This window comes from Lygodium microphyllum, chromosome 9 (assembly GCF_053477565.2).
Source record: "Lygodium microphyllum isolate KBCC chromosome 9, Lygodium_microphyllum_v1.1.10, whole genome shotgun sequence".
Classification (NCBI taxonomy): domain Eukaryota; kingdom Viridiplantae; phylum Streptophyta; class Polypodiopsida; order Schizaeales; family Lygodiaceae; genus Lygodium; species Lygodium microphyllum.
Window position 1 is genome coordinate 156755081 of NC_141143.1, and position 25933 is coordinate 156781013.

At 41.5% G+C, this 25933-nt stretch overlaps 1 protein-coding gene across 4 annotated transcripts in view; it reads right to left on the reverse strand.

Moving 5' to 3' along the window:
- LOC148031766 (symplekin) overlaps positions 1-21775 on the reverse strand; it is a 137176-nt gene extending 115401 nt beyond the window's left edge. For all 4 annotated transcript variants that reach the window (XR_015691947.1, XM_087685420.1, XM_087685421.1 and 1 more), the window contains exon 1: positions 21307-21775. Coding sequence is in view for 3 of the 4 variants with exons in the window: in XM_087685420.1 (XP_087541546.1) it covers positions 21307-21527 (221 nt within the window). In the remaining variant the exon portion in view is untranslated. The remainder of the gene's footprint in view (positions 1-21306) is intronic.
- Positions 21776-25933: the final 4158 nt, after the last annotated feature.

The window sequence follows — 25933 nt, forward strand, 5'->3', positions numbered from 1 at the left end:
GAATTGACAAGCACAAGCCATTTTGAAGGATCCGTGAAGAATCTCAGATTTCTCTCTCATCTCAACATTCTCTCAACTTCTCCACCTTATTCTCTAAGATCACAGTATATCTCAATCAATTGAAGGTGCTCTCAATCAGATTTGCTGGATAGAAGTGAAAATTCTGCTATAAGCCCTAAATTTTGTAATTTAGGGTTTAGCAAGCACCTTAGGATTGTGCCATCAGTCAAAGGCATTGTACACTGAAATCAGCACCTGAAATTCAAGGAATTATCAAGAATTTCAAATGCCAGTCTATCCCATGTGATCTAGGGCAACATTGAGTCATTTTGCGGTTCCATTTGTACAAGTCTTGGGTGAAGATCAAGGGGCAATTGGCTTGAATTGCTTGTTGATCAGTTGCATAGCAAGGGGTTTTTGGATCAGCTGAGAAGATTATGAAATTTCAACTTGTCCTCCATCCAATAGCAATTCAAGTTAAAGGCATTGTACACTAAAATCAACACCTGAAATTGAAGGAATTATCAAGGATTTCAAACGCCAGCCTATCCCATGTGATCTAGGGCAACATTGGGCCAGTTGTGGTTCCATTTGTACAAGTCTTGGGTGAAGATCAAGGGGCAATTGGCTTGAATTGCTTGTTGACCAATTGTATAGCAAGAGGTTTTTGGATCAATTGAGAAGATTATGAAATCTCCACTTCTACTTCACCCAATAGCAATTCAAGTTAAAGAAATATTGCAAAGGGCGCTAGTTTTGAGGCTAACAAGGTGTGACATGTCCAATGTCCAAGATAACGATGGTAATGTGTGCATTTCAATTTATATTCATTTGTTAATCGTCGTAATTAAGTGCTTGATCAGGTTTTACCATCCTCTCCGAGAGAGAAGGCTAGCTTCATGGTTCCATTGCTAGGATACCACTCAATACTTTGATCTGGTGGGCCCAAGGCACCCAATTGCAAACCAAAGCTTTGTGCTGGTGCTGATTCTTCTGCTCAGCCCCAGAAAATACAGCAAGATGTCTTGGTACAATGAGATGGAATCAAGTGGTAATGATGCCTCTTACAATGGGCATTCACATCCGGAAGAGGAAATGCAATGCTGAATCTTCAACAAGCTGAAAATGTTGCTATTGGATAAGATACAAGACCTTCAATGCAAAATGAGGCTAGTGACCAGCAAGAGAAAGAGGAATTCAATAACCAATTCAAAAAATGGATCATGACAGCAGCAAATCTCTTTGCTGAATTGGCAAAAGATCCTCAATTTGTTCGTTTTTTGAATGCTCCAACAAAGGACAGCAAGGGCAAGAAGAAAAAGTTATCTTCTGCACCTTTGGGACAACAAGGTGCACCGAAGATAGTGCCAAAGCATTCACTTGAAGCTCCCAAAGAAGCCAATGAAGAAAAACAATTGGTACGTACTGGTCAAGAAATGCAAATGCAAGGTCATCATGGAAGTGCCAATCCAATGGATTTTGGACAGCCATGCATGTATGCAATGATGGGGCAGCCAAGATACCTTGGTGATAGCACTATTTTCTCATGCAATGGTTGGAGAAGAACTACATACAGAAATGTACGGCACAACTCCTTATGGTATGCAACAACCAATGCATGGTATGCAAGGCCCAACGTATTTGGGTATGGATAGTAATGTGCATAGTCATACGTATGGCAGCATTGGTTTGATGCCCACGGCACAAAGTGGCATATTTGGTAATGCATCTGCACCGCCGAATGCTTATGCGGCTCAAGGAATGAGTGTCGGTCATGCAAATGCTTCTTTTGGACTCGGTCATGATGTATATAGCAAATGCACCCTTTCTGCAACAACCAGATTATGATGAGGGTGGAAAAGTAGTGAAGTTTGAGTCCTTCAATAGTGCACAAGACAGACTAAAAGCTTTGACTTTCATTCTGCAATTTGATGCAGCCTATTTAAGGGGAAATTTCACCAAATCCTCTAAGATTCAGAAGGCAGCCACTTCCTTAAAAGGGAATGCATTGTAGTAGTGGTCCACACTCTTGATGCAAGGAAGAGCACCGTCAACTGGGTACAATTCACGCAAATGTTTGCATCAAATCGGTTGACAAGCACTTTTGAGGTGGACATTATAACAGCTTGGAATAAGCTTGATGCAAAGGAATGCAAGAATTTAAAGTAATACAATAAGAAGTTTTGGGATGCATTACTGCCTGTCATTTCTTATCGTCTAATACCCCTTCATCAACAAGTGGAAAAGTAAGTATGAGGGCTGTCCAAAAGAATCAATGATTTTTACATTAAGTCCCCCATATCTAGCATGTCTCAACTTATAGAGATTACTGCTACAGCTACAGCCGACACTATATTGCGTGGAAAGGATTCGAGCTTCCAAGAGAGTGAGGCAAACCCAAATAAAAAGTTATCAAAGGCTGAGAAAAGAGAAATATCTAAAAAATCAGCCTAAAAAGAGGTCAAAACAACAAAGAAAGGGCTGGAAATCATTGCCATAGCATAGGAAATTAATGGCTGCAAATAAATGTTTGCTTGTGAATAGGAGGGCCACATTGCAAAGGACTATCCCCATAGGCAACAAGCTGAAAATCAACAAATCAAGGAGATCCAAGAAGCCCAAAACATCAATTGAATTAGTGCCCAATGTTGTTCGTAATGTTTTTGAGTTATGTAGAGCATGGGAAAAAATTCGAGATCAACATATTTTGATCTTCTTAGTGGTCAAGTGTGACACGGTTTAGTTGATTACAGCTTGGCAATTGTTGTAATCTCTGAAAATTTGTAGATTTCTGGGTCAAGCCACCTTTTGTTATCACTCTTGTGCATTTGGAAAAGTGACATTTATCATGGTAAATCATGGACACAGTGATGTCTTTACTTATGTATGAAAAGATGATAGATTGGATGGCAACAACTATTCATGATGAAGAATGTGCTTGTTGCAAAAAATCTTCAAGATTATGTCAATGGGAAAGAAGTCCGTCCTAGTGATATGGCTCCTATAACTTCTCCACAAGGAGGCGACTGTCAAAGGCAAGCTCCCCTTCAGCCAGAACAGCTACACAAAAGGCTTGGGACACTAGAGATGCCCAAGCATCATCACTTATTGCATTGCCAGTTCAATGGTCTATAATCCCACATATCCAATCTACTGCCACTTCACGAGTAGCATCCTTACACTTGAGCACATCTTTACTGCAAAAAATGATACTCGCATTTCTCTTTTGAAGAAGGAGCTTAAAAATGTGAAGATGGAAGAAGGTGATGCTATGCAAGATCACCTTAATAAAATTCAAGACTTGTGCGAGCAATTAATGAATGTAGATGACTATTACTCTGATGCTCAGATGAACTCTACAACTTTGGATTCTTTGTCATCTTCTTATTTGGTCTCTCATACGGCATTGAATCTTACAATGCAAATTTCTACGCAGCCACTTACTTTTTATAAGTTGGGTTAGCTCACTATTGGAAGAAAAGCAAACAAGGAAGAATAGCGGGGTCGATGTTGTAGCTTCTAAACAAGCTTTTATGGCAAGATAGAAGGGCAAGGGCAATCAATCCAAGCAAAGTTCTCGAATTCAAAAGCTTTACAAAACAACAAGAAGCAGGGGAGCACGCAAGCCAAGAAGGGCAAGTGCCATTAATGTAAAAAGCCAGATCGTTATATCATAGAATGTAAGAAATGCATTGCCAAGGAGAAAAAGAAGAAGTCTGGGATGTCTATATGTAAAAAGCCAAATCATTATATCATAGAATGCAAGAAATGCATTACCAAGGAGAAAAAGAAAAAGTTTGAGATGTCTGTTTTAAATGCACCTTCTACTGCTACTGTTAAAACTTAGTTCTTTGATAGTGGTGCTTCTAAGCACATTACATCCTATAGGGATTTGTTTATCTCTATTGTTGCAACTCCTATTGACAAATCAGTGCAAATTGCCAACAATGTATCTTATCCTATTAGAGGTGTAGGAGAGATTGTCTTAAAAGCCATTGATGCCTCTACTCTCCATTTGCAAGATGCTTTATACATGGCAGGGATAAAGAAGAATTTGCTATTCATTTCTTCTTTAGCAAAATGTGAAATGCAAGTCACATTTGATGATAACAAATGCATGCTCAGGGATAAGCAATTCTCGACTTGGATACTCACTAGCACATTAGTCAATTTATTTGGCATGTACTCTTAGTAGTCAATTTATTTGGCATGTACTCTTAGTGCTACTATGCCACAAGCAAAGTTATGGCATGCTCGCATGGGGCATGTCAACATTGTACATCAATATACTACTGCATATACTCCACACCAAAATGGGGTTGCAAAAAGGAAGAAACGGTCACTTGTAGAGATGGCCAAATGTATCTTGAAAGCCAAAAAATTGCAACATCGATTTTGGATAGAAGCAATTATGTGTGCTTGTCACATTTTGCATAGGTGCCCTACTAAGGCATTGAAAAACATAATGCCTTTTGAGGCTTGGAATAGCTATAAACCTTCAATTGACCACTTTCGCACTTTTGGGTGTCTTGCATATGCTCATATTCCCAAAGTATTGAGGAAAAAGTTGGACAATAAGGCTGTTAAGTGCATATTTGTGGGGTACAATAGCGAAAGCAAAGGGTATAGATTGTACAATCATGTTTCCAAGAAGGTTTTTGTCGGTAGAGATGTGGTTTTTAATGAAAAATAAAAATTATCTCTTGTTGGGTATGACAAATATCAGGCCGCAAACAATGACTTTGAAGGGCTGCTACCTATTTCTTTTGATAATACAAGTAGAGCTTCATTAAATGAACAAAATGTTCAACCAATAGCTCCATTAAATAATGCAAAAATTCAGCCTATCGCTGATCTGAATATTCAGCAACATGTTGAACTTGAGGTTCATCAAGAGCATGTACATATTCAGGAGGCTAGATATATACCTAGATGGTACCTGCAAACTCTACAAGACAGCCATTTGGATACTCCTCTTGCTGGTTGTACTCGAAGATAAACACGTCTACATGATCATGCTAATACTATGGAGTTTGTTATGGCAGCAAACACACTTGATGATGAGCCCGATTCTTTTGAGGATACACAACACAATGTGCATTGGATAGCAGCAATGCAAGCTAAATATGATTCTATCATGAAGAATCAAACATGGGATTTAGTTACATTGCCTATCAAAAAGAAAGCCGGACTTTAGTCCTGGTTACTCATTATTTTTATTGGCTGCATAATAAGACTATGGTTAAGTCTTATGTGCATGAGTGCCCGCAGTATCATTTTAACAAAGCTAAATGGCACAAATAGGCAAGGATGTTGCATCCTTTACAAATCTTTGATAGGAAATAGAGTAGAATTTCAATGGATTTTGTAGAAGGATTGCTCTGTGAGAATCGAGATGATGATGCAATCTCAATTGTGATCAACAAATTGATGAAATGGCTCGATTCTTTCCTACAAAGATGACTGCTAAAAGCCATAAGTTGGCTAGTCTCTTTGTCGAACACCTTTATAAAGTTTACGGTTTGCCCAATGAAATAGTCAATGACAGAGATCCTAAGTTCACTCGCGATCTCTAGCAAACGGTCTTCCCAAAATTGGAAACTCGATTTGTCCATATCGTCCTCGGAACATCCAGAAACCAATGGGTAGACTAAACAGACAAATCAAACCACAGAGGATATGTTGTTAGTGTTGAGAAACCCTTCACCCATAGTTTTGTGTTCTGCATTTTGTGTTTAGGGTTTCGCGTTTTGCGTTTAGGGTTTCACAATGGACAACCCCAAAAAGAGGCTGTGCGCCCAGAGTGGGGCACCACCCTAGACAGCCGGCGACCTCCCTCCGCACGCCACCCTAGATAGTCTCTTGCCTATTTATAGGCTGCCTCCATCACTCATTTTTTACGTCTGATTCATCTAGTCCATCACCTCTTCTCTCCAACCTCTCCACTACCCTAACACCCCTTCAGGAGAACGTTGCGGTTCGTGGTTCGTGGTTGTCTTCGTCATCTTCCTTGTGCTACGACACCCTTGTTCCCTTGTATCATATTCACTCCATGATTCAGAACTTCATCATTCCATTCATCACAGTTTCTTCTCTCTTCTCTTCTCTTCTCCATATTTGCTGAGTTCAATTCGTGTTCCTCCCTGCAAACCCTGCAGTCTCACCAGTACGTCATCTTTTGACATGGTATCAGAGCCAGATCTACTCAAGCAATGGCAAAGATCCTCCACTCTAGTGACAACAAAGACCAGTGGCGGGTTCGGCATCCACTTCTCTTCTTTTTCCAATGCTTCAAAATCTTGTTTTTGCAGGTGTCAAGTGTTTTCAGCTTGCTGCCCACAACCCTTTTGCGAAGGACATCGTAGTCTTAGTTGTCTCTTGCTGTCATCTACAATCTAGCGCCTGTTTCCGGCCTTCCACCCGCAGTTTGCAACAATTTACCGCAAAACGACTGTTAATGATGACTCTTCATTCAGAAAACAATCTCATTTTTGCAGATTTTAAGTATTTCAGCTTGCTGCCCACACCCTAGACGCAAAGGACATCACGATCCAAGCTGTCCATTGCTGTCTATAACAGCTTGGTGCCTGTTTCCAGCCTACTACACACTGTTCAGAACTGATTTCAGCATACTGATTGCTACTGCTGGATTTTCCTGCGTTTTTAGTCTTTCTCTCTCCTCACCTCGGTTTTTAGTATTTCTCTCTCCTACACTGTCATCTACATCAGATCCAACCTTCCTTGGCTACGTTTGCCCACAAAGATCCTCCTCATCAGAGAAGACAAAGACCGGTGGTAGGTTCGGCATCACCATTTGATTTCTCTATCATTTCCGCTGCACATTGGAAGATATCCTTTTTCTTCCTCCCACCCTCCCTTCTTCAGTTTGCCACACTGGTACCATGGCGTCTCCACCGATAGATTGTCCTTCTACTGGGTGTTCCTACTGTGGCAGGAATGGTCATCTTACCGAATATTGTCGACATCGACCTTTGCTCCCCACCCCTCCGAAATATATGCATCTTCCACGAAGCACTCCTTGTGCCACCTCTCCTTCCTAGGCCACAGAGATCGTTTTGTATCGGCTATCAGAGTATTATGATTAAGGCAATAAGCCATAACCAATGCACACTAAGTCCTTTCGAGCACACTGAGGCTCTAAGACCTTCCGAGGCAATAAGCCCTCCTCTAGACCACACCATTGCGCGGAGGTTTCCCCCACCCACTTCCGGGTATAGTGGCTTCCACGGCCCACATTTCCTCCACAGTCCACTCTCTTGAGAGCCCGCGATTGTTCCCCACCCTTGGCTCATCCTCAACATCCTGCTTCCCCACCCTCTTCCACTCGGGTTCAAGAGGCCACTTCTAGGTTCTTTCTGGCTTCTTCTTCCAAGCCCAAGATAGCTTCTTCGTCACGACCGGCGGCACTTCCTTCATCATCAGATGTTTCGCAGTCTGTGAGCCATGAGTGGTTGGATTCCCTTTCTCTCTTAGACTAGGATTCAAAGGGGGATTTTCTTACTTCGCTCTCAGAGGGGGCTTCCAATTCTTCTTTAGCTTCAGAGGACGCTCCTACTTCTACTCCTTTCGATTCAGGGAGGGACCCTATGTGCCATGAAGTTCTTCACACACCACCATCTTTCACTTTCGAGGAGTGGCTCTCCTTTGAGCAATCATTTCCTATACTCATACCCAAGATCTAGAGAACCTACTTAGATCAGGGCTCTTGGATCTTCAACACAACTTGGTGACTAGGCCTTTGTATTCCTTCAAGGATGAAGTCATGGAGCTAGTGGCTTCTCTCCTAAGGTTACATTTCAGGTTCTACAACTCATCCAGTCTCCTGTCTATCTTCAAAGGTCTCCTTTCAAGTGGTATTCTCAGATTACGGGGTGGATCTTCTTCATCCCTTGGTCAGCATGGAGCCACCTCCCAAGATCGAGTACGGGCATATCCTTATGGTTCTCAACACCACACAAAGTCCCACATTCCTCCTATGCATTGCGTTATGCAAAAACAATCCAGACATCGAAAAATCAAAAAAATTCGAAATTGCTCCGAAGCAATCTAATTATTTTTTAGCTTTGTTTGCTGTTTGTATTCGCCTTAGCATGTAGCATTCCATCTCCACCTCACTCTTCTCTTGTTCCCCCTTTTTCTGCCTGAGAGAGAGTGTTGAGAAACCCTTCGCCCGTAGTTTTGCGTTCTACGTTTTACATTTAGGATTTTTGTTTTGCATTTAGGGTTTCACAATGGACAGCCCCAAAAAGGGGTTGGGCACTTGCAATGGGGCACCACCCTAGACAGCCGGTGCCCTCCACACGCCACCCTAGGCAGTCTCTTGCCTATTTATAGGCTATCTCTATCACTCATTTTTTATGGCTGATTCATTCAGTCTGTCACCTCTTCTCTCCAACCTCTCCACTACCCTCACACCCCTTCAGGAGGACATTGCGGTTCGTGATTCGTGATTCGTGGCTGTCTTCATCATCTTCCTTATGCTACGACACCCTTGTTCCCTTGTATCCAATTCACTCCATGATTCAAAACTTCATCATTCCATTCATCCACAATTCCTTCTCTCTTCTCTTCTCTTCTCTATATTTGCCGAGTTCACTCCATGTTCCTCTCCGCAAACCCTACTCTCGCTGGTGCGTCATCTTTTGACAGTTAGTGGTCATGTTTGTCATGCCTTGTCATCTCATGCCTATGAGCCTCAATCTAAGTCAAACAAGGACTTTAGAAGCTTTGATCTGTCCATCACTTGTTTTGACGGAGAAGGTAGCTCATTCTAGAGCACTCAGTTTATTGCATTTCAATGCATTTTCTCGTCTAGTCGGGATTTTATGTACATATGGTGGGCAGTTTCTGCGTTATTCAACCGCTTACCTGTCCAACATTGTCCGCTACCGTCATCCAGATCTGGTGCCCTTACTAATGATGTGGGCTACGTGCAAAAACTGGTCAATCCTCCTGTATTCAACATTTGTTCCTTGTTCAGTGCAAGTTTCTTTTCTTCTTTTCTTGCAGACTCTTGCTCTCCCTTCCTTTGTGTTCAAGTTCTTTCTTCCGTTGCACACTCGCATATGATTCATGCATATGTCTCCCATAATCAACTAATTGGGAGCATTATCTTCCTCAAATTGAGTTTGCTTATAATAGTGTCAAGCATTCGGCTACTGGCTATAGCCCATTTATGCTTATGTATGGTTATGAGCCGAAACTACCAATTGCCACAAAGATCAAGGGGTGAAAATGCAATCTGTACTCCACTTTTTGCATGATAGACAGGACATGTTGACGATTGTGAGAAAAAGCATCCATACATCGGAATGGTGCGGACTGGTGGTATGGGATGCCAACCCTTGGGATGTGGTCGTGGCTTGGAGTGTTGCTAGCTCCTTGGCTCAAGGGTGAGTCCATTTAGCTCTACGATTGGGAGATGAGTTTGATATCCAAACCCTTTTATGATGAGTTTGACTTGCGCCGTGTCTCGTGCAAGTTGGATCCTAGGGAGACATCTCACTATTGACAATCATTTCTTCTTCCTTAGGCACATGAAAAAAGCAATGATTCATGAGTTTTCTAATGCCCTATTTCCCTTCGAGGGGATTTAGAGGGGGCTTCAAACGGGGATCTTCTTTCTCCAATTTCACACAAGGTCATAGGCCTACTTCTCTACCATTTTCAACGCCCATTCCCAAGATCTCCAAGATTTACCTACATCAGAGCCTTCAATGTTTTGGCCATGATTTTGAGGCTATGTCCCTCTTGTCCAACATAGAGATCAGCCTAGAGAATAGTGTCCTCTCTCTCAAGGCCCAATATCAATCACACCTTCGCAGTCTTCCCAGCATGGATACAAAGCTTATGGCTTCTCTCCCAAGGTTGAGTCTCAAGAAACCTCAACATCACCTTCTCTCTTATTCTGCCTCACAAGTTTCCCCTCTAGTGCAGTTCTTTCCCTTCTTAGATAATAGGTGTTTTTCTCATCATCGACTACCTTTCCCCTAGCTATCCTTCACTAGGGATCCAATTGTGTTTATACTTTCAGTACATTTAAAAGCTGTAAACACATAGAGAATGCGCGTGTGTGTGTTAGGGAACCTTTTTGGGCCCGAGGGGTGTTCAGCAACCAAAGTCATAGATGCATTAACATTTAATTGTGTTGCATTAATTCTTAATTTTGGTCTGTTGAGAAACGGCAGCGTGTGCAAAGAGAAACACGAAGTGTACCGCAAACATTATCACAAAGAAAACCCAAAAGACAGAAAAAGAAGGAAGAAAGATCAATGTTAAATCGTTTTGAATAAATAATGTTAGTACAATGGAGCAAAGCTTGGAGATGATTGCATTATCCTTACAGCAGCACCTAGAAGGGATCTGCACAGACAAGGAAAAGAGTTGCTCTAAGGAGGGAGTGAAGCACACTCCTCGGAGTAGTGGAATGTCCAAGTATGCAGTAGAAGATGAAGGACAGCAGCAGTAGGAGCAAAACAGAGTCCTTGGAACTCTGAAAGCAGAAAAACATCATAACCAGCTGTCTAAGTGTGCTCTGAATGAAGAAGATCAAGAGGGCAGCCTACTCTAACCTAAGCGTAGCAATGGCTGATGGTATTAGGCCCAGAATCAGCAAAGATAGATGAAGCTGACATACTTGATTGTTGAGGACAGGCACAAGAGGCTAGGTGGCTGCTACAACTACAAAACACAGGTGTGCTCAACATGAGAACAGGCCACCTAATGAAGAAGACAAAGGCAATGATGATGGACAGCAGGGCGCTGTGGCTGCACAAAGCGCATGCCAGCAGCTAGAGATTAGCTTCAGGAGGCAAGGAAGACAACAACAAACAGCTCCAAAGGGCAACAGACAAGCCACTCTTGCGGGAAGCATCCACCAACTGTTGGAGAGGTGAAGATGATCAGCAGTCCATGAACAGGGAGACTGACTGAAAAATGAATGATGGATGTGTGGAGCGTGTGATAGTTGAATGCCCATGCCCTATTTATCAGCACACAAGTCACTAAATTGTCTAGGATGGCACCCCGATTGTCTCGGGTGGTGCCTAGACACTGATAAATGATACAAATAAAGCATTTTTGGAGCTGTAAATAGAAACCAAAATGGGAATTAATGTAGTACAATCGTTTGTTAATAAACTTTATAACTTTGGTTGCTCAACACCGCCTCTCATGTCCAAAAATATGCTTTTCCTAAAAGGTGAAAGAGGCATCCTCCACCTAGTAATCCAAGGATTCCACCTAAAAGAAAACCTATAAGAATACTAAACAAGATGTGTCTTGAGAGTGTGCTGCAATTGGAGGAGTGAACAAGTGAGTGAGAGTGACAGAGAGAGAGAGAGAGTACAATTCATAGTGACAGGAAACGGCCGAAACGGCCCCCCGGCACATGGAATCGCCGTCCCCAGCACGAAGCCGTCGTGGGACGCGTTCCGAATTGGTTGAACGTTCCCTGTCCCGTTTCAAACAAGGAACGCAGCAGGGAACGCATTCCCTGTCTGAAACGGGACAGGGAACGCCATGTGGCACCACTTACCTTCGGCCAACTGCTACTCCCGCCCGGATCATTTGCGATTGCATGATGCTCCGGCTCGAGATTGTCTGCCGCGTGTGACTCTACCCATTGTTCCTGCCCCCGTGACCAGTCCACAACGCCCCCCGTTCCCTGCTGCACTGCACTAGTCCCAACCGCCAGCAGCTGATCCCCCATCTCCTCCCACCTCCAACCTCTAGGCTCTCTTCTTTCTTCTTCTTTCTCTTCCTTCTCCCTTCTCTTCTTCCTTCTTCCTTCTCTTCACTTCTCCCTTCTCTTCCTTCTTCTTCTCTTCTCTTGAGTCTTCCTTCTTCTCCAAGTTCCAAGTTCTCCATTCTTCTCCTCTTCTCTTCTTCTTCTCCCTTCTCTCGTTTTCCCTTCTCTCTCAACTCTTGAGTGAGTCTTAACTCTTGAGCCTTCTCCCTTCTCTCAAGCCTTCAATTTTCAGCCTGAAATGGCTTCATCTTGAGCCTTCAATTTCTCCTTCTCTCGACTTTTGAGCCTTCAATTTTCAGCCTGAAATGGCTTCATCTTCCCGCCCCGCTCATCGAGTTGGTGGTCAAGAAAGAAGGTCCGATGCTTGGTCATGGTGGGAAGATGTAAATGCTGACCGCCCATTGAGTGGTGGAGGATCTCGACCATGGACTTGCAAGCTTTGCCCATACAAGCGAGAACTAGTGGAGCAAACAAGGTAATCCATTCAGCCCAGCATTTGTATTTCGAATTTTTATTAATTTTAATTTTTCAAAGTTACTTAAATATTAGAATATGGAATACCAATTGCCACTTGTTCTATTTTAATATTTATGCATAATCAGGTCCGAGCTCATCTCCTACATGAGCCAAATTCAAAGGTACGGTTTTGTCCGAATGTGACCTTGGAGAAGCAAAGGGAGCTTCGTAGCCGTGTAGCAAGTCAATAAGCTTATCTTGCATCTAGACCACGACGGGTTACAGTTGACCCTGCAACTTTTATGCCACCATCCCCATCAGATGTATCTAGAGCAGGGTCCATATCAGAAAGTGCTACCTCCACACCTACTGCAGCCATTGCATCGGCCATGGCATCAACAACACCACATGTTGCATGTAGACAGAGCACACTTGATGCTAGTTGGGACCCCAAGAAGAAGGAAGAGATGGATACATTAGTGGCACGCTTTTTTTTTTCATGACCACATTCAATTTCGTGCAGCCAGGTCAGAGTATTTTAAATTGATGTGCAAGAAGATTGGTGAGTATGGCTCTTTGTATGTACCTCCATCATCAGAGACCTTACGCACCACTTTGCTCGACAAGGAAAAGCGCCTTGTTGAGCAAGCAACATTGACTAGAAAGAGCATGTGGGCTAAAAATGGAGTTTTCTTGATTGTTGATGGTTGGAGTGATACACGCAAGCGATCCATTCATCGTATGGTTGCTTATTCTTGTGGGGAAATGTATTTCATATCTTCACATGATGCATCGGGGACAGGAAAGTCAGCAGATATACTTGCAGTAGAGTGGGTTACAGGTGTTGAGCTTATTGGCCCAGAGCATGTTGTGGGATTTGTTGCAGATGGAGAGCCCGCAAATAGGGCAGCACGTGCTATTATCCAAGGATATTATCCGCATATTTATATTGTATGGCTCATTGCTTGAACAACCTACTAAAGAATATTGGTAACTTGTCATGGATTGCACCTGTCATAGAGCAAGGAGCTCAAATGGTTAGCTTTGTTTTGAATCACCAGTTTCTTCGCCATCACTTCTCTTTGCGGTCGAAGAAGACACTTTTAAAATACTCTAATACCAGATTTGCCTTTAACTTCTTGATGCTAGGCAGGTCAAGAGAATGCAGTGGTGCCTTGAGGCAGTTATTTCTTAGTGATAAGTTTACCTCATCAACATTGACAGATACTCCTACAGGTATCTTATGCTTGAAGAAAGCAAATAACTCCACTTTTTGGGATGATGTAAAGCGGATAGATGCTATGGTATCACCTATTGTATATTTATTGAGGGTTATGGATGCTATGCAACCTTGCATTGGCAAGGTATATGAGGCTATGGATAGGCTGAATGAATAGTTGCAGGAGTTGGCACCAAATGATGAGGCATATGAGAAGATACGCCATTTAGTTGTGACGAGGTGGAACTCCTATAGCTCACCCATGCATGTAGCTGCATTTGTTGTGGATCCTGAGTTCCAGGGCAAGGGTCGCAAGAATGACACTGAGGTTATGGATGCATGGAGACTTGTATTGTCTTGTCTAGTGCCTGATCATGGCACTAGACGAAAGATCAGAGATCAGCTTTCATGTTATAGAACCTTTCGAGGTTCTTTTAGTTGTGGGGATGCACAAGAGGATCGCTGTAAGATTGGGGCAGCTTTGTGGTGGGAGGACTATGGTTCGGATGTCCTGAGTTGCAGCAACTAGCCATCCGTATTTTGAGTCAAACAATTAGCTCCTCTTGTTTGAAGCAATTGTGGAGTACATACGCTCACATTGCTTCAAAGAAAAGGAACCATCTTGGTGTGGAGAGAGCAAACGATCTAGTATTCGTTAGTGCTAATTTGAGGATGTTATGTAACAATATGACAACAAAGCCCGATCCATTCACAGAGTGGAAGATGCAGCAAAAGAAGAGCAGACACATGCTAATGTTGAGGGAGATGTAGCGATTCATGGTACACATGATGATGAGGCTGGCACTTCAGGAGTAGCTAGAGCAGCCTCAGATCATGATCATGATCTTTGATTTAGTTTACTTATCATGAGTCTCATGATACATGACACATATACATCGTATATAATATTATGATCATTGATGGCAGTCTGATACTTGGGCTGTTGACAGTTCTGCCATGCCATCTTGGTGTGGAGAGGGCAAACGATCTAGTATTCGTTAGTGCTAATTTGAGGATGTTATGTAACAGTATGACAACAAAGCCCGATCCATTCACATAGTGGGAGATGCAGCAAGAAGAGAAGACATGCTAATGTTGAGGGAGATGCAGCAATTCATGATACACATGATGATGAGGCTGGCACTTCAGGAGTAGCTAGAGCAATCTCAAATCATGATCATGATCTTTGATTTAGTTTACTTATCATGAGTCTCATGATACATGACACATGTACATTGTATATGATATTATGATCATTGATGACAATGTGACACTTGGACTGTTGACATTTGTGCCATGTCGATATCACATTTGAGCTTGAGTCTTGCAGTCTTGCAGTTGCCCTTTGGGCTGTTTTGGCATGCCGCATTTTGCTTCGGTCTAGAGTTAGACTTTATATTTATAGTCTTTTTTGGGGCAATGAGCATGTTCTTTCAAAGATTAGACTTCAATTTCATATTTGTAATCTTTTAATTTTTTTGGCAATGGGACCATAGGCATGTTCTTTCAACTTAAACTTTAAAGTTTAGTTCATTCTTCATTGTTTTATCATTTAAGGCATATGTATTAAAAATTTTATTATTTACAATTGAATAGCTTACCTCTTGAGCCTGGTAAGTTGCAACTCAATTTCTAATGAGTAGTTTTAGAATGATGCATGATATCTTTAAGTTAAAACTTAAAACGATTTGTCCTTGTGGATTATATACCTTGGTTTTAAGTTTTAACACTCCAGAGTCCACATGGATTATGAGTGAAATATTAAATTTTTTCATGAATTTTAATTTTTTAAATGTTGTTCTCGTTCCCACGTCCCCATTCCCTAGGTTTGGCGTTCCCGTCCCTGTCCTCGTCTCCGTTTCCCGTTTCATGTTTCTATGGTACAATTGGGTGTACCAATAATGTGTTGATATACAAAGAATAAAATGTATTTATACTTAGGACACATAAGGGTGCATTCACATGTACAACTAAATAATACATGTGTACAATACACGAAGGTAAATAAAGGAACTTTATCCCAACAACCTCCCACTTAAAGGTCCAAACTCCGAAGTGAACCTCTAACTAACTCCTACTAGTCATATGCAATGCTTATGCTGAGCCTTGCTTAGACTTTTAGTGAGAACATCTGCAAGGTTGTCCTGTGTTTTGATCTTGATCAATGTGATTAGAACATCTTCCAGAATTTGTATGATAAAGGGATATCGCACGTCTATGTGCTTTGTGCGTGAATGATACATGGCATTCTTAGACAGATACACAACACTTTGGCTATCACATCCCAATACTGGAGTACTCATAGGCATACCGAGATCCTCTGCAAGTCTACTCAACCATATAGCTTCCTTAGAAGCTCTAGTAGCTGATATATATTCAGCTTTAGTAGTAATCAATGCTACGATATTCTGCAACCTGGAGCACCAAGAAACCCCACCAGCAACTATGAAAACATACCCACTAGTGGACCTACGAGTGTCCAAGTCACCTACCATGTCTGCATCACAATAACCCTGCACACTAAGTGCACCCTGCCCATAGCAAATAAACTTTCTTTGTATACCCTTTAGATATCGAAGAATACACTTGACAACCTCCCAATGTGTTTTGCCAAGATTTAACATAAATCTGCTGATAACTCCCACTGCATGAGCAATGCCTAGACAAGTAGCAACCATAGCATACATAAGAGAGCCAAGCGCAAATGCCTAAGGGACTCCCTTCATAGCATTGGCTTCCATGTCATCTTTTGGGTTGTTGGCTTTACTAAGCTTAAGAGATGGAGGTAAGGGCACCCCAAGAGACTTAGTTTCAGCCATGTTAAATCTATCTACTACCTTTTCAATGTACTTCTCTTGAGATAAGAACAACAATTTCTGCTTTCTATCCCTGCAAATCCTCGTGCCCAATATATCCTCTGCATTTCCCAAATCTTTCAAGGAGAAAGCTCATTTCAATTGATCTTTGAGAGCATCCAAGCTAGTCTTTCTTTCCCCAGCTAGTAACATATCATCCACATACAAAACAAGTATGATGGGGTTGTCATCTATATCCTTTTTCATGTACAAACAATGATCTGCATGGCTACGTGTAAACCCATGAGAAAGAATAAAAGTGTCAAGCTTTTTGTACCACTGCCATGGTGCTTGCTTCAGCCTATACAAGCTGCGTTTTAGTTTACACACCAACTGCCCTTTTCCAGGAACTACAAAGTCCTCGAACTATTTCATGTAGATTTCCTCATCAATGTCACCATGCGAAAAAGCTATTTTCACATCCATTTGGTACAACTCTAAATCCAATACACCAATGAGAACAAAAAGCACACGTAGAGTGATCATCTTCACAACAAGTGAGAAGACCTCTTGGAAGTCAATTCCTTCCTTCTGTACATACCCTTTGGCAACCAATCTTGCCTCGTACTTGGGTTTCCCATCAACTGTCTTGACTTTGTAAACCCATTTGTTTGGAAGAGGTCTTCTTCCTTTGGGGAACGACATAAGATCCCAAGTATTATTTGCATATAGAGATTTGATCTCTTCCTACATAGCTAGCTCCCACTTACTGCTGAATTTACATGACTTGGACTCTTTATATGTAAGAGGCTCACCCTCATATGTAAGCATCACATAGTGCAAAGAGGGGTCATATCTATGTGACTGCCTTCTTAAGCGTGTAGACCTGCATACCCAATAATCTGCATTCTCAGGAATTGGGTCTACATCTGAAGGTATGTTATTTTCTGTATTTATTGGCTGCTATAAGCCATTTTCAGCATGCTGTTTATGCTGTACAGCACCTTCATTTTCATTTCTAACACCTGCATTTTCATAATCAGCAAGTCTATCTTACTGTCCATGACCTCCTTGTGCTTCTATTTGATGTCCATCATCATCTGGCTCAAAAATAACCAGCTGATCATCAGTTTCAACTTGTGGTACAGCATCATGAGACTCATCATTTGAAGTAATTGGTAGCTGCAAATTCTGAAATTTGACCCTTTTCATGTCTTCATCAAAGGCTAAAGTACTTTTCAGCAACTTTGCCTCATTAAACACAACAACATGACTACAAACAATTTTCTTGGACTGTGGTAACCACACTCTATAGCCAAATTCACCTTCATCACCATTGCCCATGAAAATGCCTTTGGTGGATTTCAGGTCAAGTTTGCTCCTCAACTCATCTCTAGCGTGCACAAAAGCAACACAACCGAATATCCATAAATGGTCATATGAGGCCGATTTGCCAAACCAAACCTCCTCAAGAATGCCATTACTTAAGGACCTATTTGGAGAGCAGTTGTAAATGTGAATTGTGGTTTTAACTGCCTCTCCCCAAATTCATGAGGGAGATTGACAATGGACAGCATGCAACACACTATTTCACACAAAGTCCTATTGTATCTTTCAGCCACCCCATTTGAAGAAGGACTGTGAAGGACTGTAAGGAGCTGTAAGCTCCCTCTTGATTCCATGCAAGTCACAAAAGGACTTCAACTCAGTAGATATGAACTCACCCCCATTATCAATTCTCAAGCATTTCAACTTTCTACCTGTCTGAGTGGTCATAAATGCATGAAAAGTTTTAAAAACAGCAAACACTTCACTTTTCTTTTTCAACAAATAAACCCAAATCTTCCTGGAACAAAATATGCAACACCACCCAACGATTTCACGGGCATACTACATACACCAAAATGCATTAAGTCCAAGACATTGGACTTACAGGAGACACCAGAGTAAAATGAATTTTTCGATTGCTTTCCAAACTGACAATCATTACAAAAGTCAAGTTTAGAGCCTTTTCCATCAACCCTCTTCAAAGAGGTAAGGATATCAAGTCCTTTTTGGCTCATATAGCCTAATCTCTTATGCCACAATAAAAGGAATTTTTCAATTACTTTCCAAACTGACAGTCATTATAAAAGTCAAGTTTAGAGCCTTTTCCATCAACCTTCTTCAAAGAGATAAGGATATCAAGTCCTTTCTGGCTCATATAACCTAATCTCTTATGCCACAACTCCAAATGACAGCCAATTTCAACAACAACAAGAAACTTGCCATTCAAAGCTTTACAACGCAAACAATACAAAGTGTCCTTCTTGGTTCCTTTTGCAATCAGCATGAAACCCTTTTTCAATTTCCACAAACCACCACCAAACAGTGTAGTGTAACAATGCAAATCAAGCTGTCCAACAGATAGTAAACTCTTCTTGATGCCAACCACATATCTAACATCTTTCAACACAAGCTCTTGCCCATAATCCAAAGACAAGTGTATAGTGCATGTCCCATCAATGCTGCAAGCATGGTTATTTTCAAGTTATACTTTTCCATAACTGCCCGCATTAAACATAGCAAAACACTCCAAGCAAGGACTCAGGAGTTACATGGAAAGAGGCACCAGAGTCTAGAACCCAAGTCTGAGTAACACCATCATCAACTGACAAAAGTGCATCAATCACATAAGCCTTGGTCATCTGCATATCCTGCATGTGACATGCAAGGGCATCATAATCAACTACACATAATACATCAGCCTCTACATCCGAAAGCTCTTCTATGACTACACTGGAGACCACATTGGCCTTTTCCTTGCCTTTGGCTGCCTCAGATACATCTATCTTATCTTCTTTTTTCTTTTTGTCTCCTATATTCTTCTCTCTCTTGTAGGTTCTTGTAGTACTTGCAATCAGGTCTCTTGTGGCCCTTCCGACCACACTGATAACAAGTGATATCACTCCTTTCCTTTCCTTTGCTCTTGCTTCTGCTTCTCTGTCCAACATTTGCATTTTTCTTTTCAGCCCTGCCTCTAACATTGTAAGCTGAGTTGCTGCCTTCTGCACTAGACTTACGTCTAATATCTTCATTCAAGATTGAACCCCTCACACCATCATATGAGAGATTAGGGTTATTATTAAGAGAAACCACCAAAGTCTCCCAGGAATCAGACAGTGTCATGATCAGAAAGATCGCCATCAACTTATCATCAAAATCCAAATTAGCATCCTTGAGCTGATTTAAAATACCAATAAATGCACTCAAGCGCACAGGCTTGGACTCATCAAGCCGCATATTCACCAACTTGCACATTAAATGCACCTGATTAACGGGTATGGTGATCTCATAGGTAGTTTTTAACTTCTCCCATATTGCATAACCAGTATCTAAGCCCTTAATGTCTGTCAAAATGTCATCAGTAACACCCATCTTTATATAAGCCACCACCTTTTTGTTGACTCTCGCCCATTCTGCCTCAGACATTTGTGCGGGTTTACCTTCCTGCAAAGCATCTTCACCATCCTTTAAGAACAATATAGGGCCTGCATACGGTCTTTCCAAAGATCAAAACCCTAACCATCAAACCGTTTGATTTCCACAAACTCTTAATGTTAAAACTAGAAGAAATTGCAGCTGTTTTTATCACAAACATAAGTGTAAATGCACTGAACTGCAAGAGCACAAGCTGAACCAACAAATACACTGCTGTTCTTGCCCAACCAGAAATAAATCTTTGTTGTTTTCACATAAACCAGTCACCACACAGGCAAGTATAACAGAAATTTACCAAAATCTGCACAATATCCCAAATTTCCAAGTCCAACAGTGCGTAAATGTCAACCACTCTGACCAAGCTAAGAAAAATTTCATGAATATATGAAAAGCTTCAATTTTTCCAGGTCCAATGTTAGGAAATGAGTAAAATTTCCTACAAATTTGGCAAAATCCCCAATTTAACTGAGGCCAACACACACAATGTCTGCAATTTCTGACACAAATGTCACTGCCAAGCATTAACAACTTCAAATCTAGAAAAACCCCCAAATTTCCAAGCTCAAATTTGCACAAGCCTGAGACCCGTGCTTCCACGCGCGAGCCCTCAGCAAAGCCAAGGGAATAAAATGAGATTGAAATTTTTATGATTAAAAATTGGCGGGAGGGCCATTGACTTTGCCCCGTCACGTCTAACAGCCCGCTGGCGTCGGCCCGTTGGACTCTGTCCCACGCACAGTGCTGTCCTATGCCGCTTGGTGCCCGTCGCCTGGTCCTTGCATCGACCTGTTGGTCCACACCTGTCCTCCCGTCGACTTGAAGAGCTCTCCCCCCAACCCCCCAAAGACAAAAACATCAATTTTTTTCCCACAAAACCCTCCCCACCACACAAAATAATTATTATATTTGTTTTCTAGAAAAAACTATCAAACCTGAAATGTGTCTCAAAGTTTCAGAAACATTTCGAAAATGGCGCTATGAATTAGAAATGCCGTTTCAGGACACTATGACTGCGTAATTGCAACAGTTGACAAGCACGTTGATGCATAAATAGTTCATCAAAACCTTGTATAGTGAGTTGAAAAGTCACTATCTTGCTTCAAACAAACTTGTTCAAAGCCCCTGTCTCTCAGGCAACTGCATGTTAAACCGCCAGTAAAAGGGACATAAAGAGCTATACTCAGAAGAGTAAGCAGTAGTATTAAAAAAAGTCGCAATGCAACTCATCAGAATGCTAGAAGGCATCCACGAACAAGAATGTTTAGTTACGAGTTTCTTTCCAGTTAGCCAGCCTTGAAGAGTCTACTTGACGGCAGATTCTCGAACACACACTTATTTTTGTGCAATGTGTTGGCTGTGTTGGGGCATACTTGCATGTATCAGCATAAGAGACGATCCTGAAACGTGCAGTGTGGACGACTCTGTGCCTAGCACGTTGTTGAAAATAGGAATAAGACTCACATAAGAGCGGCGCACACACACACACACGGGAAAAAGACCAAACGAATGAACAAACAAAACTGCACAGGAAAATAACAATTTTAGCCGAGGCGCCTACCAAATTTTAGCACAGAGCGAGCACTTACTGCGCCAGAAAGTTCCGGACGGGACTTGCCGGGTCGGTTTGTAACTCCATGAGGTGAGGGACAAACTCAGAGAGCAACGCGGGATCCCTGTGAAGCACAACCTCTTTCAAGCGCTTGAGCAGGTCGGTCTTGGCAGAAGTGTCCGCCTGCATCTTAGCGTCGTTGAGGAGGGAAACGGCCTGCTCTCGAAGATTCCCTGCCATAATGCCTACCATTTCCATCCCCACATGTATATGCCCTGCCGCTGTGTCCTGCCCTGCCTCTTCTGTTAAAATAGAGAGAAAAGACACAGAATTGTGCTAGCTGCGACTGCGGCGGAACATCTCGCTCCTATATTTTTGTCATCGCCCTGCCTGCGCACAGCTTCTTTTTTTCACTTCAGTTCAAAAGCCTCGCGACGATGACGTAAGAGCCAAAGACTCTCCAACGACATAGCAGGAGCCTCCATTCAAAGTATTGACGGAGGACTTTTAGGTACTGTTCAGCAAAGCAGTTCACCTATATTTGTTCAAATAGGCACACACTTCCTCTTAATGGCCTTTGTGTGTTCATTTAGGCCGGATTCACACTCGTCCAGACAAAGGAGCAATACGGGGACGTCGAGCTGATGTGGTGACTCTGAGCTCTCTTGCTTACCAAAGTTGTCCACAAATACAAGATCTCAACTGACCTCGCCTCACTGCCCAACACTTGGGTCCTGGACAACAAATTTCTGTGTGAAGAAGGATTTGAACCAATGAACTCCTTCTTCTGATCATGTCACTCCCATACCAATGTGCCAACCAATAAGCAACAACTATACTTTTTGATTATTATGTGTCCACAAGGTGTGAAATGATCACGACCAAAAATTTTCAAAGTAGACTAGCCCGTCGAAACTAGTCTGAATTCGGTCTTTATAGAGCAAACTAGCCAATCCAAACTAGTCTGAACTTGGCCTGAGTTAGGGTGAATAAGGCACTCTTCTGCCCCCAAAAAGTCCTTTAGTTACAATACTTCTATTGTTTTGGACACACTTAGCCCATTAACTTCTTTTGTGAATTTTTCCATTCGAACAATTTTTCATTTTCATGGATTCTTCTCCTTCCTTTTCTCTGTGTTGGTTTGACAGGTCTCAACAAAGACTCAATCGGACATAAAAGCAAAAACTTACATATCACAATGCTCTAGTGCACCCGCATGCACGTTTGTCCATCTATGTTTTGTGTTTAGAAGCAACCACTTCAATGGTAGAAAAAATAAGTATAGAAGAATTTGTCCAAAAATGGCTCGTTAGCCATAAGTGGGAGTACAAGGAAAAGCATTTAAAATATGTCCAATTTTGTTTTGCTAATAGAGAAATAGTTTGAATCGTAATTGTTGTATGTTATGTACTATACACAAATTGATGCTGATAGAAAACATGAGAATGGGAAGCTAGATTCCAGTGGGTAACTAGACTTCTCTATATTTGTCTCAGATATCATTCATGTGAATTCTATTAAGGATATAACCTAGGTATATCACCTCTCTAAGCATGTGATTGATATATCCATGCAATATGTGCATTCAAGGTCAATGTACTTTGTGTTTAAAGCCAGAAGTACAGAGACAAGTAGGTGTGTGGCTAGTCAATTGATCTATAGGTTTGTAGTCATAATGGATTGCTAAGGAATGAATGAGAAATCAAATAGGTTGGGAAACTTCATGTAGCAACATCTAGTAAAGGAATGGAGCATCTAAAGTGGGAAATTTGATTGTCTCATTTGGAAATAGGTGTCATGTGGTGCAACTTTGGGCAAGAGTCACTGCACATATCTATCTCCTCTCAGTATAGGATACATGTGACACAAAAGGCAAGGGGAAAGTCATGACTTGATGAAGACATAGCTCTCTCAAGGCCCAAAAGGCTAGTAATGGAGACATAGAGGTGGAGTCATGTGCAAATCATGCTAGAGGTAAGAAAGTGGATCTACATGCAAATTTTAAAGTTATGGCTATTGATATGTGTGCAAGGTGATTGAAGAAAAATAAAGTGTCATTACAAGGTGTAGCAAGAAAATTCACAAAGCATCCATTGCTCTACCTATCGGATCTCTTTGCACTAGTAATTTGATTTTGCCACATCTAGAGTTTTTTTTTCCCTTTAACTTCATAAGCAAAATTCCCACCAAGTTTTTCAAATGGCTAATGGGATGTAGTAAGCACACTATAGTCTTTGTTACTATAGGTTCATTCACAAGGGCTTTTTTTCATGTACTTATTGGTTCTTGCATTGAGAGGGACTAGACTTTGTTTTGTTCGGTTGGTTTCAAAGGTAAAATTGTTCATGTTTTGCCCTAGTCTTTAGGGTTTTCGCCAACAAAAGTCCTTCAATGTAAAAGTCATGTGTGTATGCCTTTCGCTAACTTGCATAGAGCATGTATACTTTGGGACGGGAGGAATGAACCCCCTAAAATTTTGGAGAATCTAAAATCAAGAGGCTTGGAAATTGTTTGTGATGTTCACTTCACTCCTTTCCTAAATGCACGCTATCAATGTCATGAATCATGTCACATTGTTCATCAATGCCCTCAATATATCAATAAGATGTAGCCTAGAAAGAGAGCAATGGAATCAGCTAAGGAGAATAAAGGCTCAAAAAGTCAAGCTACAAGGTGGTTCTAATTACTTATGCAAAAGGTTGGAACTATTGATGACAAGGAAAATACAATTCTCATCAAAATAAATAGTATTTTGAGAAAACTAAAGCTAAGGAAAAGGCTCGGAGCAAGCTTTCAATTAAGAAAATGCCCACAAATAAGGAGGCATTCATTAACCTTTATGCACCTTTGAGAGATCTTGTTGTGGAACAATTGATGACAAGGAAAATACGATTCTCATCAAAATAAATAGTATTTTGAGAAAACTAAAGCTAAGGAAAAGGCTCGAAGCAAGCTTTCAATTAAGAAAATGCCTACAAATAAGAATGCATTCATTAACCTTTATGCACCTTTGAGAGATCTTGTCGTGGACGTCTAAAGGAAGGTCCTATGTGGATAAAGCAACCAAAGAATCATAACAATGTCTTGGAACATAAGGAGCACATGTTTCACCAACAAAAGAAATGCATATAGGATAATATTGAAACAAAGGAATTCTTTGTTTGCTATGTAGGGACTTAAAATTGAAGATGTGGATGCCGATGTTGATTGGTGCAAAGATTTCACCTATTTGATGGAAGCTTTTGATCATGGTAGAGGTGGCACTATTTTGTGTATCAATGACTCATTTGCTTCGAACTCTTTTTTCAGCAATGGGAAAGGAAGTATTATTATCAACCATGTAAAGGTTGATGGTGAGCATTTGGGTGTAGTTTTTGTGTGTGCTCCTGGTGCTTTTGCAAGGTGCCATGGTAGCACCTTCTATACAAGTGCTTGTTCTTCCTTCTTTTCCCAAAGAAGATTGACATGACGGTGCGAACTACTCCCTTTGTTCGTGCAAAGTGGAGTGTATCCCGAAAACCTTCAGCTTGTGGACATTTGTTACCACTTGGGACCGCCATGGAGGTATGGACGAAGCTCTCTTCTCTCGTTAACAGTAGAAGCCATTTGAACCACCACAGCACCACAAAAAGGAAACTTCAGATGCTTCCTATTGATGATTATCCTTTCACGAAGGATCACATAAAAAACATGGAGGAATTGTAGGCTGAGTTTGCATTCCTTAGCACGACAATTTCATTAGAGCACAAGGCTATGATTATTTTTACTCATATTACAAGTATGATCTCTTCTATACCACTTTGCTTACCTCTAACACTTAGGACACTTCGTGGGACAAGTCATCTCCACTTGTTTTGGAGCACAATGAGTGACTTAAGGAGATTGGAGCCAATGGATCCAACTTTACTAAAGCTTTTACTACAAGTTTGGGAGGGGGAATAAGAAGGACAATATCAAGAAGGAGAAGTAGGTTCGTGTTCCTTCACATCCATGAGTGGAGGAACCTTCTTCATTGATTGTCTTATCTTTAGAGAGGCCTTGGCTTATTAGTAGCGGTGTTTTGAGTCATATGACTCCTTGAGGAGACTTGTTGCAAGGTTTTCATCCGTTAGAGGGTATAGTCATTGTTGATGACATTAATTCAAAGCCTATTAGTGGTTTTGGCACTTTCCTATTATTGCTTGATTGTCCATTGAGGAAGTCCTATATTTTCTAGATTTCGGCTTGCTACTCCTCTCAACTCATGGCCTTACTAGACAAAGTACTCAGGTTGTCCTTATCGAGCAAGTCATCTTTGCTGAGGATTCTTCTACATGAGCCATTTTAGCAATATGTTGGCAAGAGAAGGGGCTATAGAAGCTCCATACCCCTTCCATTGTGCAAGGCCCTCCAAGACAATCTCCCATACCTGCATCCATTCCTTATTGTGCACCACTTATACCATAAATTCCATCCCATCCTCCACCATCTTCTCTAGTAGTTCCCTCGTACCTCCCATCCCTTTCAAAAGGGGGCTTTATCGACAATGATGTTACTATGGATTCCCTGGTTGCTTGTGTTTTAAAGGGGGACTCCCAGGATCATGAAGAGTTTATTTATTGGGGCGAACTACTTCAAAAGGCTTTACTGGCATCGACACTCCTTCTATCACCCTCAAATTCATT